The sequence below is a fragment of the Moschus berezovskii genome, chromosome 8, assembly GCF_049115385.1.
Source record: "Moschus berezovskii isolate FMDL1 chromosome 8, NW_MosBer_1.0, whole genome shotgun sequence".
NCBI classification, from domain to species: Eukaryota; Metazoa; Chordata; class Mammalia; order Artiodactyla; family Moschidae; genus Moschus; species Moschus berezovskii.
Window position 1 is genome coordinate 59,982,255 of NC_142467.1, and position 20,673 is coordinate 60,002,927.

At 42.2% G+C, this 20,673-nt stretch overlaps 1 protein-coding gene across 1 annotated transcript; it reads right to left on the bottom strand.

Moving 5' to 3' along the window:
* Positions 1 to 1,839: 1,839 nt before the first annotated feature.
* PCDHAC1 (protocadherin alpha subfamily C, 1) lies at positions 1,840 to 4,296 on the bottom strand. The gene has a single exon (XM_055429030.2). The coding sequence runs from the start codon at positions 4,294 to 4,296 to the stop codon at positions 1,840 to 1,842; it is 2,457 nt and encodes an 818-aa protein (XP_055285005.2).
* Positions 4,297 to 20,673: the final 16,377 nt, after the last annotated feature.

Consider the following 20,673-nt stretch of genomic DNA (forward strand, 5'->3'; position numbering starts at 1 on the left):
GTGCACCAACTTTCTCCCTTAAAATTAGCTGCACTTTAATTTTCATTCATGTAAATTTCACAATGTAATTATGTGCATTCCTGCTAATCACTTTATCATCTACAAAAACTGGACTGGCATTTAGCCCCAGAACACAGCATTGATGTTGTTTATGCTAGCTCTAGACCAGAAAATTCCTGTTGTGTTGTTTTATGATTATATATCATAAGGAAGAAAATAATCATTGAAATAATGTATTTGAAAAGGGCCTTTAAATTGCTAGCTATATATAACCATAAAGTAAAAAAGTAAATTTTTCTTTATATATTAAACAGTGTTACCATTCAATTCATAGATTCACAAATTGAATCATTTGTTCATCAACAAGTATTGACTAATCATATAGTATATAATAGATTCCAATGTATCATGCTGTAAATATTAAATATGCAAAATTATAAAAGATGCAAATCTATTTTATTTGCAGTTAACATCATTATTTGAAGTAGAGTAATTTATAACCCAATTTCCCCCTTATTATCTGAAACGGTAAAACATTCCCTTCAGTCCCTTCCCTAACTTCTGCATACCTCCTTCCCTTGTATCCATGATCTCTGTGAGAAGTTAGAAAGTAATTCTGGAAAACTGCTAGTCCAGTTGCTCCCACTTCACTCAGAAAGTTTTGAAATACCAAGGGCCACCATAGATGAACTGAAGTATTTGAATAATTTTAATCTGTCTTAGGTGCTGCTGCTGCTGTGTGTGCTTAGTCATGTCTGATTGTTGCAAACCCATAGACTGTCAAGTCCCATAGACTACCTGCCAGGCTCCTCTGTCTATGGGACTCTCCAGGCAAGAATACTTGAGTGGGTTGCTATTTCCTTCTCCAGGGGATCTTCCTGACCCAGGAATTGAATCTGGGTCTCCTGCATTGCAGGCAGACTCTTTACTGACTTAGCTATGAGGGAAGCCTTCTTAGGGACATTACACCTTAACATGGTATTTACTTTTTCAAAGTTTACTGGTTTCTAAAATAATAAGAAAATTAAATCCAAGTTGAATGGACTTTGAATGGGAAGTGCACCTTGAACACACAAAAGTTTCTGACATGGCAGTTACACATCTGTCTTCTTTCTGAAATGCATGAATAAGAACACATAATAAAAGATTGTCAAGGCCTATACCCAACTGTATCATCTTTCTGTCAGTACAAATAAGTGTTCTGAGACATGCTTATTATTTCTATATATTTACAAATACTGTGTGGAACTATTAGCTATGTTTTGGAATATCATTCTCAAAAAAGACTACTTTGTCAAAACAGTATTCATTGTAAAATATAGCCTAGGGAATATGCTGCATTTTATTAAATGGTATAGCATTCACAATCCAATTCACTGCCATCTCTACCACAAAACCTTCTCTGATTCCCTTTTCCCTGTCTAGATGTTCTCTCTCTTCCTTCTTTGAACATCTGCTACAATTTATTTTTACATGTTTTAGGTTATCATATGTTTAAATCATCCTTAAATTCCTAAAAGGAATTATTCAAAGACATCCCAGGTTGTTTACTACCTGTTCCAGAAACTCTGGTGGTTTATTCTTTTCAATTTTAGAACTTTATACTGTATTACTTTAATTGTCCTTTAATAGGTTTGAATTTCTTACCTTGGTTTTTCAAAAATAAACTGTAACCTCCTTGAGGCAAAAAATGATCTCTTTTAACACCTGGATCTTCCCAGAATCCTTAGTACAGGCGATGCTGAGCAGGAGTGTTCAATTCAATGGATTACATGCTGCCAAAGACTCATATAAGAAACATTTTAGAAATAGCTAGTGACCATCTCCTGGTCAAGGGAATCAAATTCCATAAAATATGCTTACCATGGCATTGACATTTGCATGATCCCCTTTCCTATTCCAAATCTGGATACAGGATATTGGCACATTCAGTCCTACCCCAGAGGCCAGATTTCTGAGGTCAGCAGCACTGTATTCTCCATGCAACAGCAAACTGTTATTATCATAACCAAGTCCCAGGGAGGCCCGACAGAGATAAGTATGAGAAAGTCTTTCAACTGTAGTGACATCTATTGTGGCTGATGATATGCAAGGATTCGAAGCCACCTTGCTTCCATACCTCAGCTCCTCTGGAGAGTGGCAGCAGCTCTGAGTACAACAACCTGCACTTTGGCTCAACTTGCTAAACACAAAGAAAAGTAAGCACCCCAGAAATAAAAAGGAAACACTGGCCAGGGCAATTGTTAAATACAGGTTCTGGGCAGAAAGGTGTGCTCCTGTTTCCCAGCCATCTTCAAAGTCTGGAAGGACCTGAGGGGCAGAGCTGCTCAACAGCACGCCCAACGTGACAGAGGTGGAAAGTGATGGGTCTCCATGGTCCTGAACCACCACCACGACCTTCTGTTTAACTGCATCAGTGGGAAGAACTAAACGAGCAGTCCGGAGTTCTCCCATGTTGGTTGAAATTCTGAAAAGGCTCGAGTCAGAAGCCTGAAAGATGTAGTAGGAAAGCCAAGCATTGGAGCCACTGTCTGCATCCTCTGCTACCACTTTTGTGATCAAGTGTCCTGTTCTGGCAGAGCGGGGCACAATTTCCACTGGGACAGAGCCATTTTTGGGCAAGGGAAACAAGACGACTGGAGCATTGTCGTTCCTGTCTACCACAAACAAGTTCACAGTCACTGTTGCACTTCTGGGAGGAAAGCCACCATCCCGGGCTTCTACTTGGAAGTGAAACCGCCTGAGCCGCTCAAAGTCAAAGGAAATTTTGGCAGTGATAGCCCCACTGGATGAATCTACTGCCACCAAGCTAGAGGCTGCCTGCCCTTCAGAGATAATATCCAACAGCTCATAGAAGACAAGGCCATTCTTCCCCAGATCTGGGTCCTGGGCAAACACATGTCCTAGGGAGGCCCCAGGGGCATTGTTTTCAGCCACAAAAAGTTCCTGTTTCGATTTAGGAAAGCTTGGTGTGTTGTCATTCACATCAGCAATTGACACAGTCAGTGTCCTGCGAGTGCTAAGTGGAGGTGAACCACCATCCGAGGCGGTGATGAGAACCTGGTATTCACTGACTTGCTCCCGGTCCAGCGGCCCATCAGTCAGCAAGCTGTAGTAGTTGCCAAAGGAAGCCTTCAACTTAAAGGGGCCTCCACTGTACATGCTACAAGTGACTTTACCATTGGGACCAAGGTCTTCATCCCTTACGCTAAGGAGAGCAATCACTGTGCCAGTGTCGGCGTCCTCGGAAACGGGACTGGAGAGAGTGAGAAGGTTCACCTCAGGGGCGTGATCGTTCACGTCAGTCACCTCCACCAGCAGTTTAGCGCTGCTGGCTAGACTGAAGGCACCTTCATCCCTTGCCTCAATGTATGCCTCCAACAGCGTTTCAGGAGGACCTAGTGAAGCAGCGACCCGCACTTCCCCATTTCTAGGGTGCACGTGGAAGTGGTGTCGCAGCTTGGCTTGGGTGCTATTGCTTAAGGAGTACCGGATTTCCCCATTGGAGCCTTCATCCGGGTCAGAGGCCTGCACTCGGAATAGCACAGTCCCATTGGGTGCAGTCTCTGGCACCTTGGTGCGGTATACTGAGCGCTCAAATACAGGTGCATTGTCGTTTGTGTCCACCACGACGATGGTGACTTGTACCTCACCGGAGCGCGCTGGCAGCCCGCCGTCCCGAGCAGTGAGCACTAGACGGTGGGTGGCACGCTGCTCCCGATCCAACGCTTTCTCCAACACCAGCTCTGGGAATTCGCTGCCGTCGACCCGCGAACCCATGTCCAGGCGAAAGTGCCGGCTGGGGCTCAGGCTGTAGCTTAGCAACCCGTTGCTTCCCTCGTCGGCGTCTTTGGCATTAGGGAGAGTAAAGCGGACTCCGGGCATAAGGAACTCGGGAATGTGGAACTGCACGTCGCCGGCAGGGAAGTGAGGCGAGTTGTCGTTGATGTCCAGGACGTGAACATGGACCTTGTGCAGCTCTAGCGGGTCCTCGAGCACAAGCTCATAGATCAGGACGCAGGCAGCTTTGGCCCCGCACAGCCGTTCGCGGTCCGTCGGCTCTCGGACCACCAATCTTCCGCTGGCCAGATCAACTCCGAAGTAAGTCTCGCCGCGGCTGGAAAGGAAGCGAAAGTTCCGCAAGGACAGAGAGGCCGCTGACAGCATCAAGTCCTGGGCAACATTGCCTACGGCTACGCCCCGTTCGGTCTCCTCCGACACCGAGTATTCGAGCTGTCCCGCTACAGAGCCGCAGGAAACCCACAAACATAGAACCGCCACCCTCCAGCCCACCATCCCCCTCCCTCTCGGCGTCCTCGCTCCACCAGCGGTGACCCGGGACCATAATCCGGACTCCCGGAGAGTGCGAGCCGTGGTAAAAGGAAAAACACCGAGGGCCGGTCGGCCGCCGCGGCCCGCTGGAGGTGCAGAGAAGGCGACGTTCGCCTTCCGAATGCCGTAATTGCCCGGGACCGGCCGGCTGAGATCAAGGCTTGCTAGACTGGAGGTTCGGCTGCCGTCTGGGAAAGTGGAGCCTGCGGGAGCGGAGGAGCGCAGCGCCGCCTAGGGGTGCAGAGGCGAGGAAAACCGCCGGGCTCCGGGCAGAGCGCTCTGCGTTCCCCGCCCACTGGGAACTCGTCCCGCGCCCAGGCAGCGAGCGCAGGGCGGGGCAAAGAGATGCTCGGAGAAACGAACACACATTCCCTTAAACTGCGTTCCGAGGACAACGCCCTGACCGCCGCAGTCTCAACGTCTACAAACTCTACCTGAAGACAGCTTAAAACTGGGGCTGAGCTAGGCTCTGAGCCCCGTCTCTCAGCGACTATTTTGAGAGTCGAGCATCGGGTTCCGGGCGCTCGGACCCACTGACTCCCTATAAAGTGCCGGCAGAGAGGGCGGAATTCCGAGAGGAACCGCCGGGCCGACACGCTGGGAGGCGGGACCTCGACCATGAACCACTACGCCTTCTAGGCTTAAGGAAACAGGAACCGCCAAACCAAGTGCTATGGTGCGTTCCGTGCTGGATTCTCAGCCTCTCCGCTGCGAGTTTAAGTCTCTCCTGCACTTTCTTATATCCCCGGAGACGCCAAGATTTCTATAGCGAGAACCAGCGAGGGGCATATGGGGATCATTCCCCGACACTCTCGCTTTTCAAGGCACAAAACTAGGCGAGCGCAATTTCGGTTCAACGTTCCCTCTTTTTTGCGAGTCAGCAGTTTTTCTCTTTTCCCCAGGAGCCCCTAAGGAGCTTGCAGGCTCTGGGCGAGGAAAGTTGTTAGGAGCCAGTCAATATCAAACACCAGAAACTCAGATTGACAGCTCATCCCCAAACTGGACCTGAACGTACAAAATGAAGGGGAAAATACTGAGATAATACCCAGAGCGTGACCAGGAAACTGTTCTGTAAATTTGCTCTTATTCAGAAAACAGCACTGAAGTGGTTTAAGAGTAGACTTGATGCCCTTTGGTTCCCCAGCTTTGTTTTTAGCCGGTCTTCGGCACGGAAATCGGTACAGTGATCTGTTCTATGAAAAACAGCCACAATACTTGTAAATTCCACTTAGCACCCTACAACCAGTGGCTTCTCCTGAGAGGGTGGAGAGCTGAAAAAGAGACTGACCCCTTAAACACTAAATTCCTCACTCAAATCCTTCTTTTAATACAATTGCAGTGTCCAAAGCCCCAAGAACCAAAATTTGAAAGACAAAAGCTGAATACAGATAAAGAATTGAAGCTCTCAGGGCATTATATTTACTGGTCAGAAAACTGCCTAAACATACGGCTAATTACTGAAGCTGAGTATTGGATACATGGAGTTAATTACACAATTCTCTCAACTTTACTGTATGCCTGAATATTTCTCTAATAATTTTTTTAACTGTCACTTAAAATGTAGGTGGGGCAGGCAGGGATAAACAGGCACCTCCAGCTTTCTGGTTTTAAGACTAAGTGGGATTGGTAACTTAACTGTGCCACTAAACACCAATTACCTCCTCTGTTCATCACAAACCCACCCCTCATTTCTTCCAAGGAAGTAGGGCAGGCTGCCTCTTGTTGTTTTAGTCACTAAGTGGTATCAGACTCTTTCGGACCCCATGGACTATAACCCACCAGGCTCTTCTGTCCATAGGATTTCCCAGGCAAGAATATTGAATGGATTACCATTTCCTTCTCCAGGGGAATCTTCCCAACCCAGAGATAGAAACTGCCTCCCCTGCAGTGGCAGGTATATTTTTTTACCACTGAGCTACCTGTTTATTTTATTCATGAGCTGCTATTTATTTAATATATATGATAATTATAACAAAGCACAAATACTTCTATTATACTTCAGTTTTTAAAATAATTCTGCTTCAAAGCCTATCATAAAGTAATCATTGAAATGTGGCATGTCAAAAGTTACTCCTCTGCTATCAAGGACTATAAAATGAAAAATAATATATATCACCCCTGCCCTTGGGTTTCCTTGGTGGCTCAGTGGTAAAGAATCCACCTGCAATGCAGGAGCTGCAGGAGACACAGGTTCAATCCCTGGGGTCAGAAACATCCCCTAGAGGAGGGCATGACAACCCATTCCAGTAATCTTGCCTGGAGAATCTCGGACAGAGAAGCCTAACTGGCTACAGTCCATAGGGTCACAAAGAGTCGGACACGACTGAAGCAACAGCACACACTCAATATTTACTGATATAAACTAGAGTTTGTGGGAAAGTAATACTTAGATATCTAAATATTCGGATATCCCGAAGATGAGAAAGTCTAAAAACTTTTTTTCTTGTGTATAATATTAGTAGTTAAGGTTAAAATCATGAATTAACATAACATCTCTATAGCAGAACCCTTCCTTTCTAATATTTTATTTTTCCAGTTCATGGCATTTTCTATAGTGTCTCCTAATTCAAGTATTTTCAAGCTTTTAATTAGGTGCAAGTACAACTTTAAGAGGACTCTATGCAAAAACATTGTTCTGATTTCTGCTTGAGTTCTATTGCAAAGACTATTATTATAAAGCTCTCCCACCGAACTTGGCTGTAATCTGTAAATTCAAGAGATTGCTAGCCATAATGCATAAGTTCATGTTAAAGATCATGAAGCCAAACAGCAGAATGATCTGAATATCCACCAGAGTTTGTCAGTAAAATGTTATTGTACTTAAGATTTTCTTAGTAATTAAGATTATTCTTTTGGGAGTATATTCTGTACTTATGGGAAGTAAATTTAAAAACTGGACCTCACAATCACATTAAGCGAATTTTCATCCCATAATATTGCTTCATGAAGGTTTCAAATCAAGCCTAACAGAGTGTGAACTGTTTGAGGGTAGAGATCTGTGTCACTCAGTTTTGTCTCTGAAATATCTAGTTAAGCTCCAGGCACATAAATTAAGTGGCTCAACTACTCTCAGTACAACACAGCCCATGTCAGTCATTGTTGTTTCTTTTGTAACCTGAACACTTTACCAACAGCACATTTCTACAGAACTTCTTTCTCAAGTTTGTACAAAGTTTTTCTCCATAACATAATATTATATAAAGTGTCTCAGGCATTTTTTTTTCATGAATCTTCACTCTAACTCTATGCTGTGTTTTCTTACTCCTTTTTATAACTATGCCAATTTTTCTAGAATTACCTCTTTATAAAATCTTACTCTATTTCATCTTCAAAGTGTAGTCCTCAGAACTTAAAGTCACGCTCCAGATTGGTCATAATATCCAAGAAGAGGAGATCTTGCCTTTTCATTCTAAATACTCCATATCAAATAAGTGTCTAAACTTGCATCTGGTTCTTTAACAGCCATATCATATAACTTTTTAATGATGGATTTAAAGCTAAAATTCGTATGTGTTTTTTTTCCTAGATGTTATTAAGCCACAGATCAAAAAATCCTAGACTTTTACACTTAATTTTTTAAAGTCAAATTGGCTGAATGTCATTGTGTTAAGAGCTAGCCAGTCTGGTTCAATCACATATTTTACCTATATCAAATTTCATATTTCTACATATTTGGTAAGCAGTCACACCAAATCTTCCTCTGAGCTGCTGAAAAAAATTTCATCACATGTGGCTGAAAAGGAAGGCTTGCAACCACTACCAATCATCCTATCTGACATCAGTTTTATAGGAGTGCCTAACCTAAAATCCAACCAGTCCATTCTAAAGGAGATCAGTCCTGGGTGTTCATTGGAGGGACGGATGCTAAAGCTGAAACTCCAATACTTTGGCCACCTCATGCGAAGAGTTGACTCACTGGAAAAGACTCTGATGCTGGGAGGAATTGGGAGCAGGAGAAAAAGGGGACGGCAGAGAATGAGATGGCTGGATGGCATCACCGACTCAATGGACATGGGTTTGAGTGAACTCCGGGAGTTGGTGATAGACAGGGAGGGCTTGCGTGCTGTGATTCATGGGGTCACAAAGAGTCGGACATGACTGAGCGACTGAACTGACTGACTGATTGAACCTAAAAGATCTGACAAAGGCACTATCAACATTCTCCAAAAAAGAATCTACATAAATCTCACATATTATAGTTTCAAAACAAAGTATTTCCAGATCATAATTATTTATATACTTTTTTTAATTTTGATAAAAATTTCACAGCTATCAACCCCCAAAATAGCCATCTTTATTTTAAACAATAAAAATATCAGAATTATTGCCATAAAAAATCATAAGCATAACAGCACACTTCATGTAATAGCTATTATTCAATATTGACTTGGAAATTCTAGACAACACAAGATAAGGAAGTGTGTGGGCATATGTGTGTGTGTTAGAGAGGAGGATAAAATTTACTGGAACTGAATAGATGATAAATTTATAGGTAATAAAATTTTCTATTCATAGAGTCCCAGAGAATTAAAGAAAAATAAATAGAACTAAAAGAGAGCTCGATGAGATGACTAAGTTCAAAAATATAGTTTTCCTACATATCTGCAATAACTAGACGAAAAGAGGGATTTCAATCAATTATGGATAAATGAAAATGGATTTCTTCTCCATAAAACCTACCAAAAACAACAGAATAGTCAACAAAGAATAAAATTGTGTTTTTGATGAAACTCCTTAAAGCGTTTGAACTTCAACCATAGTATATATGAAGAGAAGTTACCAAGAGCTAAGAAAATAAGACCAAGATGCCAGAAAAACCTGAGAGAGTATTCTTGCCACTGGAGACCTTGGGAAGAGATGGTAGATTAGAGTTTTCCAAAGTAGTACTTCACACTGAGATATAAGACAAAAGATCTCTTATTTGAAACAAAAATATCTAAATGCCTAAGGAAAGATATAAGCATCTGAATGCAGAGTTCCAAAGAATAGCTAGGAGAGATAAGAAAGCCTTCCTCAGTAATCAATGCAAAGAAATAGAGGAAAACAACAGAATAGGAAAAACAAGATATCTTTTCAAGAAAATTAGATATATCAAGGGAACATTTCATGCAAAGGTGGGCTTGATAAAGGACAGAAATGGTATGGACCTAACAGAAGCAGAAGACATTAAGAAGAGGTGGCAAGAATACACAGAAGAACTGTACAAAAAGATCTTCACGACGAAGATAATCATGATGGCGTGATCACTCACCTGGAACCAGACATCTTGGAATGAAAGTCAAGTGGGCCTTAGAGAGCATCACGACGAACAAAGCTAGTGGAGGTGATGGAATTCCAATTGAGCTATTTCAAATCCTGAAAGATGATGCTGTGAAAGTGCTGCACTCAATATGCCAGCAAATTTGGAAAACTCAGCGCTGGCCACAGGACTGGAAAAGGTCAGTCTTCATTCCAATCCCAAAGAAAGGCAATGCCAAAGAATGCTCAAACTACCACACAATTGCACTCATCTCACACGCTAGTAAAGTAATGCTCAAAATTCTCCAAGCCAGGCTTCAGCAATATGTGAACCGTGAACTTCCAGATGTTCAAGCAGGTTTTAGAAAAGGCAGAGGAACCAGAGATCAAATTGTCAACATCCGCTGGATCATGGAGAAAGCAAGAGGTTCCAGAAAAACATCTATTTCTGCTTCATTGACTATGCCAAAGCCTTTGACCATGTGGATCACAATGAACTGTGAGAAATTCTTCAAGAGATGGGAATACCAGACCACCTGACCTGACTCTTGAGAAACCTGTATGCAGGTCAGGAAGCAACAGTTAGAATTGGATATGGAACAGACTGGTTCCAAATAGGAAAAGGAGTACGTCAAGGCTGTATATTGTCACCCTGCTTATTTAACTTATATGCAGAGTACATCATGAGGAACGCTGGGCTGGAAGAAGCACAAGCTGGAATCAAGATTGCTGGGAGAAATATCAATAACCTCAGATATGCAGATGACACCACCCTTATGGCAGAAAGTGAAGAGGAACTCAAAAGCCCCTTGATGAAAGTGAAAGAGGAGAGTGAAAAGGTTGGCTTGAAGCTCAACATTCAGAAAACAAAGATCATGGCATCTGGTCCCATCACTTCATGGGAAATAGATGGGGAAACAGCAGAAACAGTGTCAGACTTTATTTTGGGGGGCTCCAAAATCACTGCAGATGCTGATTGCAGCCATGAAATTAAAAGACGCTTACTCCTTGGAAGGAAAGTTATGACCAACCTAGATAGCATATTAAAAAGCAGAGACATTACTTTGCCAACAAAGGTCCGTCTAGTCAAGGCTATGGTTTTCCCAGTGGTCATGTATGGATGTGAGAGTTGGACTGTGAAGAAAGCTGATCACCGAAGAATTGATGCTTTTGAACTGTGGTGTTGGAGAAGACTCTTGAGAGTCCCTTGGACTGCAAGGAAATCCAACCAGTCCATTCTAAAGGAGATCAATCCTGGGTGTTCATTGGAAGGATTGATGCTAAAGCTGAAACTCCAATACTTTGGCCACCTCATGCAACGAGTTGACTCACTGGAAAAGACTCTGATGCTGGGAGGGATTGGGGGCAGGAGGAGAAGGGGACGACAGAGAATGAGATGGCTGGATGGCATCACCGACTCAATGGACATGAGTTTGAGTGAACTCCAGGAGTTGGTGATGGACAAGGAGGCCTGGCGTGCTGTGATTCATGGGGTCGCAAAGACTGAGTGACTGAACTGAACTGAACTGAAATTAGGCAGGGCTTTTCTATAATCCTATTTGTCAGCACAAAATAGGACAAAAAGCAGGAGTGAATTCACTAGTGAGCAGATGAACAATTATTTCAATAGTGAACCTAAGTATATGGTAAAATTAAGAGAAAACTTAATGTGGAGGACAAATTGCTCTGCAGCTGCCAGTTCTCATTATTGGGAGATATGTAAAAGCTAAGGTGTACACAAACCCCTCTAACAAATGGTAAACAGGAAATGCTCACCTTAGTCCAGAGCACTACTGGCCCATCCATCTACATTTCCACCTGCAGATAGCTGGTCCTAAATGAACTCCTCTCAAAGATAAATACTAATCAAAAAAGAGCCAACACAGGACCTATATAAATATTACAAGAAGGAGTAAGAAAATAAATATGAAAAATAACAGATAATAACACACAGATCTCTAAAGGTCTCTAGTCAAAATTCATGAAACAATTTTAAAGAGTCGTGGTGAATTAAGAACTCAGGGATACAGAATTTCAAAAAGAAAATGAAAATGCCACTTAAGACCATGAAAACTGAGCTGATGCAACTCATAAAATAAGTGGAAGAGAAATATAAAATCAGAAATAATAGAATATAATAACAGAAATTAGAGCCACATTGGAAATAGTAAAAAAGTGAACAAGCTTTGCTTGATATTAATACATAGTTGAGAACAAGACTCTTTCCAGTGAGTCAACTCGTTGCACAAGGTGGCCAAAGTATTGGAGTTTCAGCTTTAGCATCAGTCCTTCCAATGAACACCCAGGATTGATCTCCTTTAGAATGGACTGGTTGGATCGCCTTGCAGTCCAAGGGACTCTCAACAGTCTTCTCCAGCACCACAGTTCAAAAGCACCCATTCTTCGGCAATCAGCTTTCTTCACAGTCCAACTCTCACATCCATACATGACCACTGGGAAAACCATAGCCTTGACTAGGATGGACCTTGGTTGGCAAACTAATGTCTCTGTTTTTTAATATGCTATCTAGGTTGGTCATAACTTTCCTTCCAAGGAGTAAGCGTCTTTTAATTTCCTGGCTGCAATCAGCATCTGCAGTGATTTTGGAGCCCAAAAATGGGAGGGATTGGGGATGGGAGGAGACGGGGACGACAGAGAATGAGATGGCTGGATGGCATCACCGACTCAATGGACATGAGTTTGAGTGAACTCCGGGAGTTGGTGATGGACAGGGAGACCTGGCATGCTGTGATTCATGGGGTCGCAAAGAGTCGGACACGACTGAGCGACTGAACTGAACTGAGAACAAGAAGAAACACTTGAGAAGGCTGAGAAAAGTAAATAGAAAGAACAAACTTCCAGTTTCACCTCCAACACGTAAAGAGCTTAGAATTTATCATTTTTTTTCTTGTAATAAGAACAAGAAAACCTGGATACATGACTTTTCCTGAACCCACCAGAGAACTGAGTTTACAGGAAAAACCTCTACTCTAAAACCTGGAAAGAAAAAAAGTGAAAGTGAAGTCACTAGTTGTGCCCAACTCTTTGTGACTCCATGGCCTGTAGCCTACCAGGCTCCTCCGTCCATGGGATTTTCCAGGCAAGAGTACTGGAGTGGGTTGCCATTTCCTTCTCCAGAGGATCTTCCCAACCCAGGGATCAAACCTAGGTCTCCCACATTGTAGGCAGATGCTTTACTATCTGAGCCACCAGGGAAGTCACCAAAATCTGGAGATTTTGCAAATACAGAGAGTCAACCAAGATCTGTTTCCATGGAGCAGACGCCTCTAGAGGCACAGCCTGGTAGGAACACCTAAATGGAAATTTTGACAAATTGCTGGAGGCTGAGTTGTGGACTATCTTAAGAGTGAGAAACTCATGCAGGTCACAGTTGGGGTGAAGGGGGAGCATGCCTACTTTTATGGACTTTACTTTCAGGAATCCACTAGGTTCTCAAAGTGAACATCCAAGAAAGATCTCCTTGGCTCTGGCAGGAGAGAGAAAGAGTATTCCTTCTGAGGTATGCCCAGAAGCTTTTCCTTTCTTCTTTTAAAAAACCAATTGTATGTAACCATAGGTATAAACATATTTCTGGGCTTATAATATATAGAAGTGAAACAAAATTGCCAATTACAGTACATAGGAAGTGGATGGAAGAACAGCTGTATTGGATAAGGAAATTCCAATGCAGGGCAATAAATTAACAGAACCAGAAATGGGAAATGAGAAACACTATAAATATATAATTACTTTCCTTTTTCCCTCAACATCTTTAAGAGACATAAAATTATACAATGTAATAACTGTAACAATGTACTGTTGTGTTTGTAATATATAGAGATGTGTATTGCTTTCCTGTAGCTGCTGCAAAGTAGTTACCACACATTGGATGGCTTAAAACAGTTTTTCTCATAGTTCTGGAGGGGAGAAATTCACACTTAAGGTGTTGGTGAGGCTGCACCCCTTCTGGAAGCTCTAGCAGAGATTTCATTTCTTGCCGCATACAGCTTCTGATGGCTATGTTCACGACTCCACTCTGCTTCTATCTTCACATGGCCTCCCCTGTGTCTGTGTCCTCCCTTATTCTCTCTCTTATAAAAAACACTTCTCGTTGGAATTAGCACCCACCTGGGAAATTCAGGATAAACTCATCTCAAGATCCTTAACTTAATTATATCTTCAAAGTCCTTTTTTTCACCAAATAGGTCACATTCACAAGTTCCAAGGGTTAGGAAGTGGACATACCTTTTTGGAGGCCACAATTCAACCCACTACAAGATGTAATACATATAATAATAGAACAAAAAGGAAGAAAGAAAAAGAGTTATATAGGAGTAATATCTTTATACCTTAATAGAATTAAGTTAATATAAATCTGGAGATATTGACATTATAATGTATATAATAAACTCTAGAGAAACCACTGAGAAAATAACAAAAACCCATTGAAAGAATTAAAATGTTACATTTGAAAATACTCACTTAATAAAAATATCGGTAAAGGAGGAATATAAAAACAAAGGAGAATTAAGACAAAGAAACCAAAAGTAAAATGGCAGACAAGAGGCAATTGCAGAGCAGTTTGCCTATATGCATCCCTCTTGTGCCATGGTAGAAAGACTTTTTCCCTTCCCCATTAAAAACAGATACAACAGGACTTCCCTGGTGGCACAGTGGAAAAGAACCCATCTGTCAATGCAGGGGACAAGGGTTTGATTCCTGGTCTGGGAAAATTCCACATGCCCCTCCACCACCACAACTAGTGAGCCTTCACTCTAAAGCCCATGAGCTGCAACTACTGAGCCTGTGTGCTATAACTACTGAAGCCTGCAGTGCCCTAGAGCCTGCATACTGCAACTACTGAACCCTCATGCTGCAAGTAATGAAGCCCGCATGCCTAGAGCCTATGCTCTGCAACAAGAGGAGCCACCACAATGAAAAGTAGCCCCCACTCACCAAAACTAGAGAAAGCCCACCCACAGCAATGAAGAGCCAGCGCCACCAGAAAAACAAAACAGATACAACACACCCCGATGTTCAAGGCAGCACTATTTACAACAGCCAACACATGGAAGCGGTCTAAGTGACCATCAACAGATTAATAGGTAAAGAAGATGTGGTGTGTGTAGATTCTCCGGGTAAGAATACTGGAGTCAGTTGCCATGCCCTCCTCCAGAGGATCTTCCTGACATTCCATACACAATGGAATACTACTTAGCCATGAAAAGAATGAACTCTTGCCATTTGCAGAAACATGGGTGGATCTAGAGAATATCACACTAAGTGAAGTAAGTCAGAGAAAGGCGGATATTATATGATATCACTTAAAAGTGCAATCTAAAAATACAAATGAATATATTTACAAAACAGAAATAGACTCACAAAGATAACAAACTCAAGGATACCAAAGAGGAAAGGGAAGGAGGAGGGATAAATTAGGAGTATGGAATAACATATCATTGTTTGTTGTTAACAGATTCATACTGTGACTGAGTGAGTGAAAGTTATTCAGTCGTGTCCAACTCTTTGCAACCCCATGGACTATAGCCCGCCAGGCTCCTCTGTCCATGGAATTCTCCAGGCAGGGATACTGAAATGGATTGCCATTCTCTTCTCCAGGGGATCTTCCTGACCCAGGGATTGAACTCAGGTCTCCTACATTGCAGGGGGATTCTTTACTGTCTGAGCCATCAGGGCAGCCCTACTATATGTAAAATAGGGAATTCCCTGGTAGTCCTATGGTTTGGACTCTGTGCTTTCACTGCCAAGGACCTGAGTTTGATCCCTGGTTGGGGAACTATGATTCCACAAGCCGCACAGTGTGGAAAAAAAAAATACATAAAATACAATAGATAAACAACAAGGATTTACTGTAACAATTTTTACACAGGAAACAATTTTCTATAATGAAAACTAATCTGAAAAATTATATATATATATATATATATATATATATATATACACACACACACACATACAAACACATACATGTGGGTGTCCCAGATGGTAAAGAACACTCCTGTCAATGCAGGAGACAAAAGAGATGCAGATTTGATCTCTGGGTCAGGAAGATCCTCTGGAGGAGGGCATGGCAACTGACTCCAGTATTCTTACCCGGAGAATCTACATGGACAGAGGAGCCTAGCAGGCTAGATTCCAGTTCAATTCAGTCACTCAGTCAAGTCTGACTCTCTGCGACCCCATGGACTGAAGCACACCAGGCTTCCCTTTTCATCACAAACTCGTGGAGCTTGCTCAGACTCATGTCTATTGAGTAGGTGATGCCATCCAACCATCTCATCCTCTGTTGTCCCCTTCTCCTGGATTCAATCTTTCCCAGCATCAGGGTCTTTTCCAATGAGTCAGCGCTTCACATCAGGTGACCAAAGTATTGGAGTTTCAGCTTCAGCATCAGTCCTTCCAATGAATATTCAGGACTGATTTCCTTTAGGACAGACTGGTTGGATCTCCTTGCAGTCCAAGGGACTCTCAAGAGTTTTCTCCAGCACCACAGTTCAAAAGCATCAATTCTTCAGCAACCAGCTTTCTTTAAAGTCCAACACTCACATCTATACAACTACTGGAAAAACCATAGCCTAGACTAGACAGACCTTTGTTGTCAGGGTAATGTCTCTGCTTTCTAATATGCTAAGATGGTCATAGCTTTTCTTCCAAGGAGCAAGCGTCTTTTACTTTCATGGCTCCAGTCATCATCTGCAGTGATTTTGGAGCCCACCCCACCAAAAAAGTCTCTCACTGTTTCCATTGTTTCCCCATCTATTTGCCATGAAGTGATGAGACTGGATGCCATGATCTTAGTTTTCTGAATGCTGAGTTTTAAGCCAACTTTTCACTCTCCTCTTTCACTTTCATCAAGAGGCTCTTTAGTTCTTCTTCACTTTTTGCCATAAGGGTGGTGTCATCTGCATATCTGAGGTTATTGATATTCCTCCCAGCAATCTTGATTCCAGCTTGTGCTTCATCCAGCCCAGCGTTTCTCATGACGTACTCTGCATATAAGTTAAATACGCAGAGTGACAATACACAGCCTTGACGTACTTCTTTCCCAATTTGGAACCAGTCTGTTGTCCCATATCCACTTCTGACTGTTGCTTCTTGACCTTCAGACAGATTTCTCAGGAGGCAGGTCAGGTGGTCTGGTATTCCCATTTCTTTAAGAATTTTCCACAGTTTATTGTGATCCACACAGTTTAAGGCTTTGGTGTAGTCAATAAAGCAGAAATAGATGGTTTTCTGGAACTTTATTGCTTTTTTGATGATCCAGTGGATGTTGGCAATCTGATCTCTGGTTCCTCTGACTTTTCTAAATCCAGCTTGAACATCTGGAAGTTCACGGTTCACATACTGTTGAAGCCTGGCTAGGAGAATTTTGAGCATTACTTTGCTAGTGTGTGAGATGAGTGCAACTGTGTGGTAGCTTGAACATTCTTTGCCAAGGCCTTTGTTTGGGATTGGAATGAAAACTGACCTTTTCCTGTCCTGTGGCCACTGCTGAGTTTTCCAAATTTGCTGGTATATTGAGTGCAGCACTTTCACAGCATCATCTGTGAGAATTTGAAATAGCTCAACTGGAATTCCATCACTTCCACTAGCTTTGTTCATCATGATACTTCCTAAGGCCCACTTAACTTCACATTCCAGGATGTCTAGCTCTAGGTGAATGATCGATCACACCATCATGGTTATCTGGGTTGTGAAGATCTTTTTTGTATAGTTCTTCAGTGTATTCTTGCCACCTCTTCTTAATGTCTTCTGCTTCTGTTAGCCAATGTCCTTTATTGAGCCCATCTTTGCATGAAATGTTCCCTTGGTATCTCTAATTTTCTTGAAGAGATCTCTAGTTTTTCCCATTCTATTGTTTTCCTCTTTTTTTGCATTGATCACTGAGGAAGGCTTTCTTATCTCTCCATGCTATTCTTTGGAACTCTGAATTCAAATGGGTATATCTTTCTTTTTCTCCTTTGCCTTTCACTTCTCTTCTTTTTTCAGCTATTTGTAAGGCCTCCTCAGACAGCCATTCTGCCTTTTTGCATTTCTTTTTCTTGGGGATGGTCTTGATCACTGCCTCCTGTACAATGTCATGAACCTCCATCCATAGTTCTTCAGGCACGCAGTCTATTACATCTAATCCCTGGAATCTATTTGTCACTTCCACTATATAATCGTTAGGGATTTGATTTAGGTCATTCCTGAATGGTCTAATGGTTTTCCCTACTTTCTTCAATTTAAGTCTGAATTACTTAAATAAGCAGTTCATGATCTATGCTCCTGGCCTTGTTTTTGCTGACTGTATAGAGCTTCTCCATCTTCAGCTGCAAAAAATATAATCAATCTGTTTTTGTTATTGACCATCTGGTGATGTCCATGTGTAAAGCCTTCTCTTGTGTTGTTGGAAGAGGGTGTTTGCTATAACCAGTGCATTCTCTTGGCAAAACTCTGTTAGCCTTTGCCCTGCTTCATTTTGTACGCCAAGGCCAAATTTGCCTCTTACTTCAGGTATCTCTTGACGTCCTACTTTTGCATTTCAGTCCCTTCATTTCAGATGAAGAGGACATCTTTTTTGGGTGTTAGTTCTAGAACGTCTTGTAGGTCTTTATAGAACCTTCATCTTCAGCTTCTTCAGCATTACTGGTTAGGGCACAGACTTGAATTACTGTGATATTGAATGGTTTGCCTTGGAAATGAACAGGGATCATTCTGTCATTTTTGAGACTGCACCCAAGTAATACATTTCCGACTCTTGTTGACTATGAGGGTTATTCCATATCTTCTAAGGGATTCTTGCCGACAGTAGTAGATATAATGGTAATCTGAGTTAAATTTGCCTGGTCCAGCCCATTTTAGTTTAGTTCAGTTCAGATCAGTCGTTCAGTTGTGTCCAACTCTTCGCGACCCGATGAACTGCAGCATGCCAGGCCACCCTGTCCATCACCAACTCCTGGAGTTTACCCAAACTCATGTCCATTAAGTTGGTGATGCCATCCAACCATCTCATCCTCTGTTGTCCTCTTCTCCTCCTGCCTTCAATCTTTCCCAACTGACTCTTTTCAAACGAGTCAGTTCTTCACCTCAGGTGGACTAAATATTGGAGTTTCAGCTTCAGCATCAGTCCTTCCAATGAATATTCAGGACTAATTTCCTTTAGAACTAACTGGTTGGATCTCCTTGCAGTCCAAGGGACTCTCAAGAGTCTTCTCCTGCACCACAGTTCAAAAGCATCAATTCTTCGGCGATCAGCTTTCTTTATAGTCCAACTCTCACATCCATACATGACCATGGGAAAAACCATAATCTTGACTAGACAGACCTGTGTTGACAAAGTAATGTCTCTGCTTTTTAATATGCTGTCTAGGTTGGTCATAACTTTCCTTCCAAGGAGTAAGCGTCTTTTAATTTCATGGCTGCAAGCACCATCTGCAGTGATTCTGGAGCCCAGAAAAATAAAGTCAGCCACTGTTTCCACTGTTTCCCCATCTATTTGCCATGAAGTGATGGGACTGGATGCCATGATCTTAGTTTTCTGAATGTTGAGTTTTAAGCCAAATTTTTCACTCTCCTCTTTCACTTTCATCAAGAGGCTCTTTAGTTCCTCTTCACTTTCTGCCATAAGGGTAGTATCATCTGCATATCTGAGGTTATTGGTATTTCTCCCAGCAATCTTGATTCCAGCTCGTGCTTCATCCAGCCCAGCATTTCTCATGATGTACTCTGCATATAAGTTAAATAAGCACGGTGACAATATACAGCTTTGACGTACTCCTTTTCCTATTTGGAGCCAGTCTGTAGTTCCATGTCCAGTTCTAACTGTTGCTTCCTGACCTGCATACAGATTTCTCAGAAGGCAGGTCAGGTGGTCTGGTATTCCCATCTCTTTCAGAATGTTCCACAGTTTATTGTGATCCACACAGTCAAAGGCTTTGGCATAGTCAATAAAGCAGAAATAGATGGTTTTCTGGAACTCTCTTGCTTTTTTGATGATCCAATGAATGTTGGCAATCTGATCTCTGGTTCCTCTGCCTTTGCTAAATCCAGGTTGAACATCTGAAAGTTCATGGTTTACGTATTGCTGTAGCCTGGTTTGAAGAATTTTAAGCATTACTTTACTAGCATTGAGATGAGTGCAATTGTGCGGTAGTTTGAGTATTCTTTGCCATTGCCTTTCTTTGGGATTGGAATGAAAACTGACCTTTTCCTGTCCTGTGGCCACTGCTGAGTTTTCCAAATTTGCTGGCATATTGAGTGCAGCACTTTCACAGCATCATATTTGAGAATTTGAATTAGTTCAACTGGAATTCCATCACTTCCACTAGCTTTGTTTGTAGTGATACTTCCTGAGGCCCACTTGACTTCACATTCCAGGATGTCTAACTCTAGGTGAGCAATCACACCATCATGATTATCTTGGTCGTGAAGATCTTTTTTGTACAGTTCTTCTGTGTATTCTTGCCACCTCTCCTTAATATCTTCTGTTTCTGTTAGGTCCATACCATTTCTGTCCTTTATTGAGCCCATCTTTGCATGAAATATTCCCTTGGTATCTCTAATTTTCTTGAAGAGATCTCTAGTCTTCCCTAGTCCATTGTTTTCCTCCATTTCTTGCATTAATCACTGAGGAAGGCTTTCTTATCTCTCTTTGCTATTCTTTGGAACTCTGCATTCAAATGGGTATATCTTTCCTTTTCTCCTTTCCTAAAATGTCAGTGTTCACTCTTGCCATCTCCTGTTTGATCACTTCCAATTTATCTTGATTCATGGACCTAACATTCCAGGTTCCTATGTAATATTGTATTCTTACAGGATCGGACTTTACTTCTATCACCAGTCACATCCTCAACTGGGTGTTGTTTTTGCTTTGACTCTGTTTCTTCATTCTTTGTGGAGTTGTTTCTCCACTCTTCCCCAGTAGCATATTGGGCACCTACCAACCTGGAGGGTTCATCTTTCAGTGTCATATCTTTTTGCCTTTTCATACTGTTCATGGGGTTCTCAAGGCAAGAATACTGAAGTGGTTTGCCATTCCCTTCTTTAGTGGGCCACATTTTGTCAGAGCTTTCCACCATGACCCGTCTGTCTTGGGTGGCC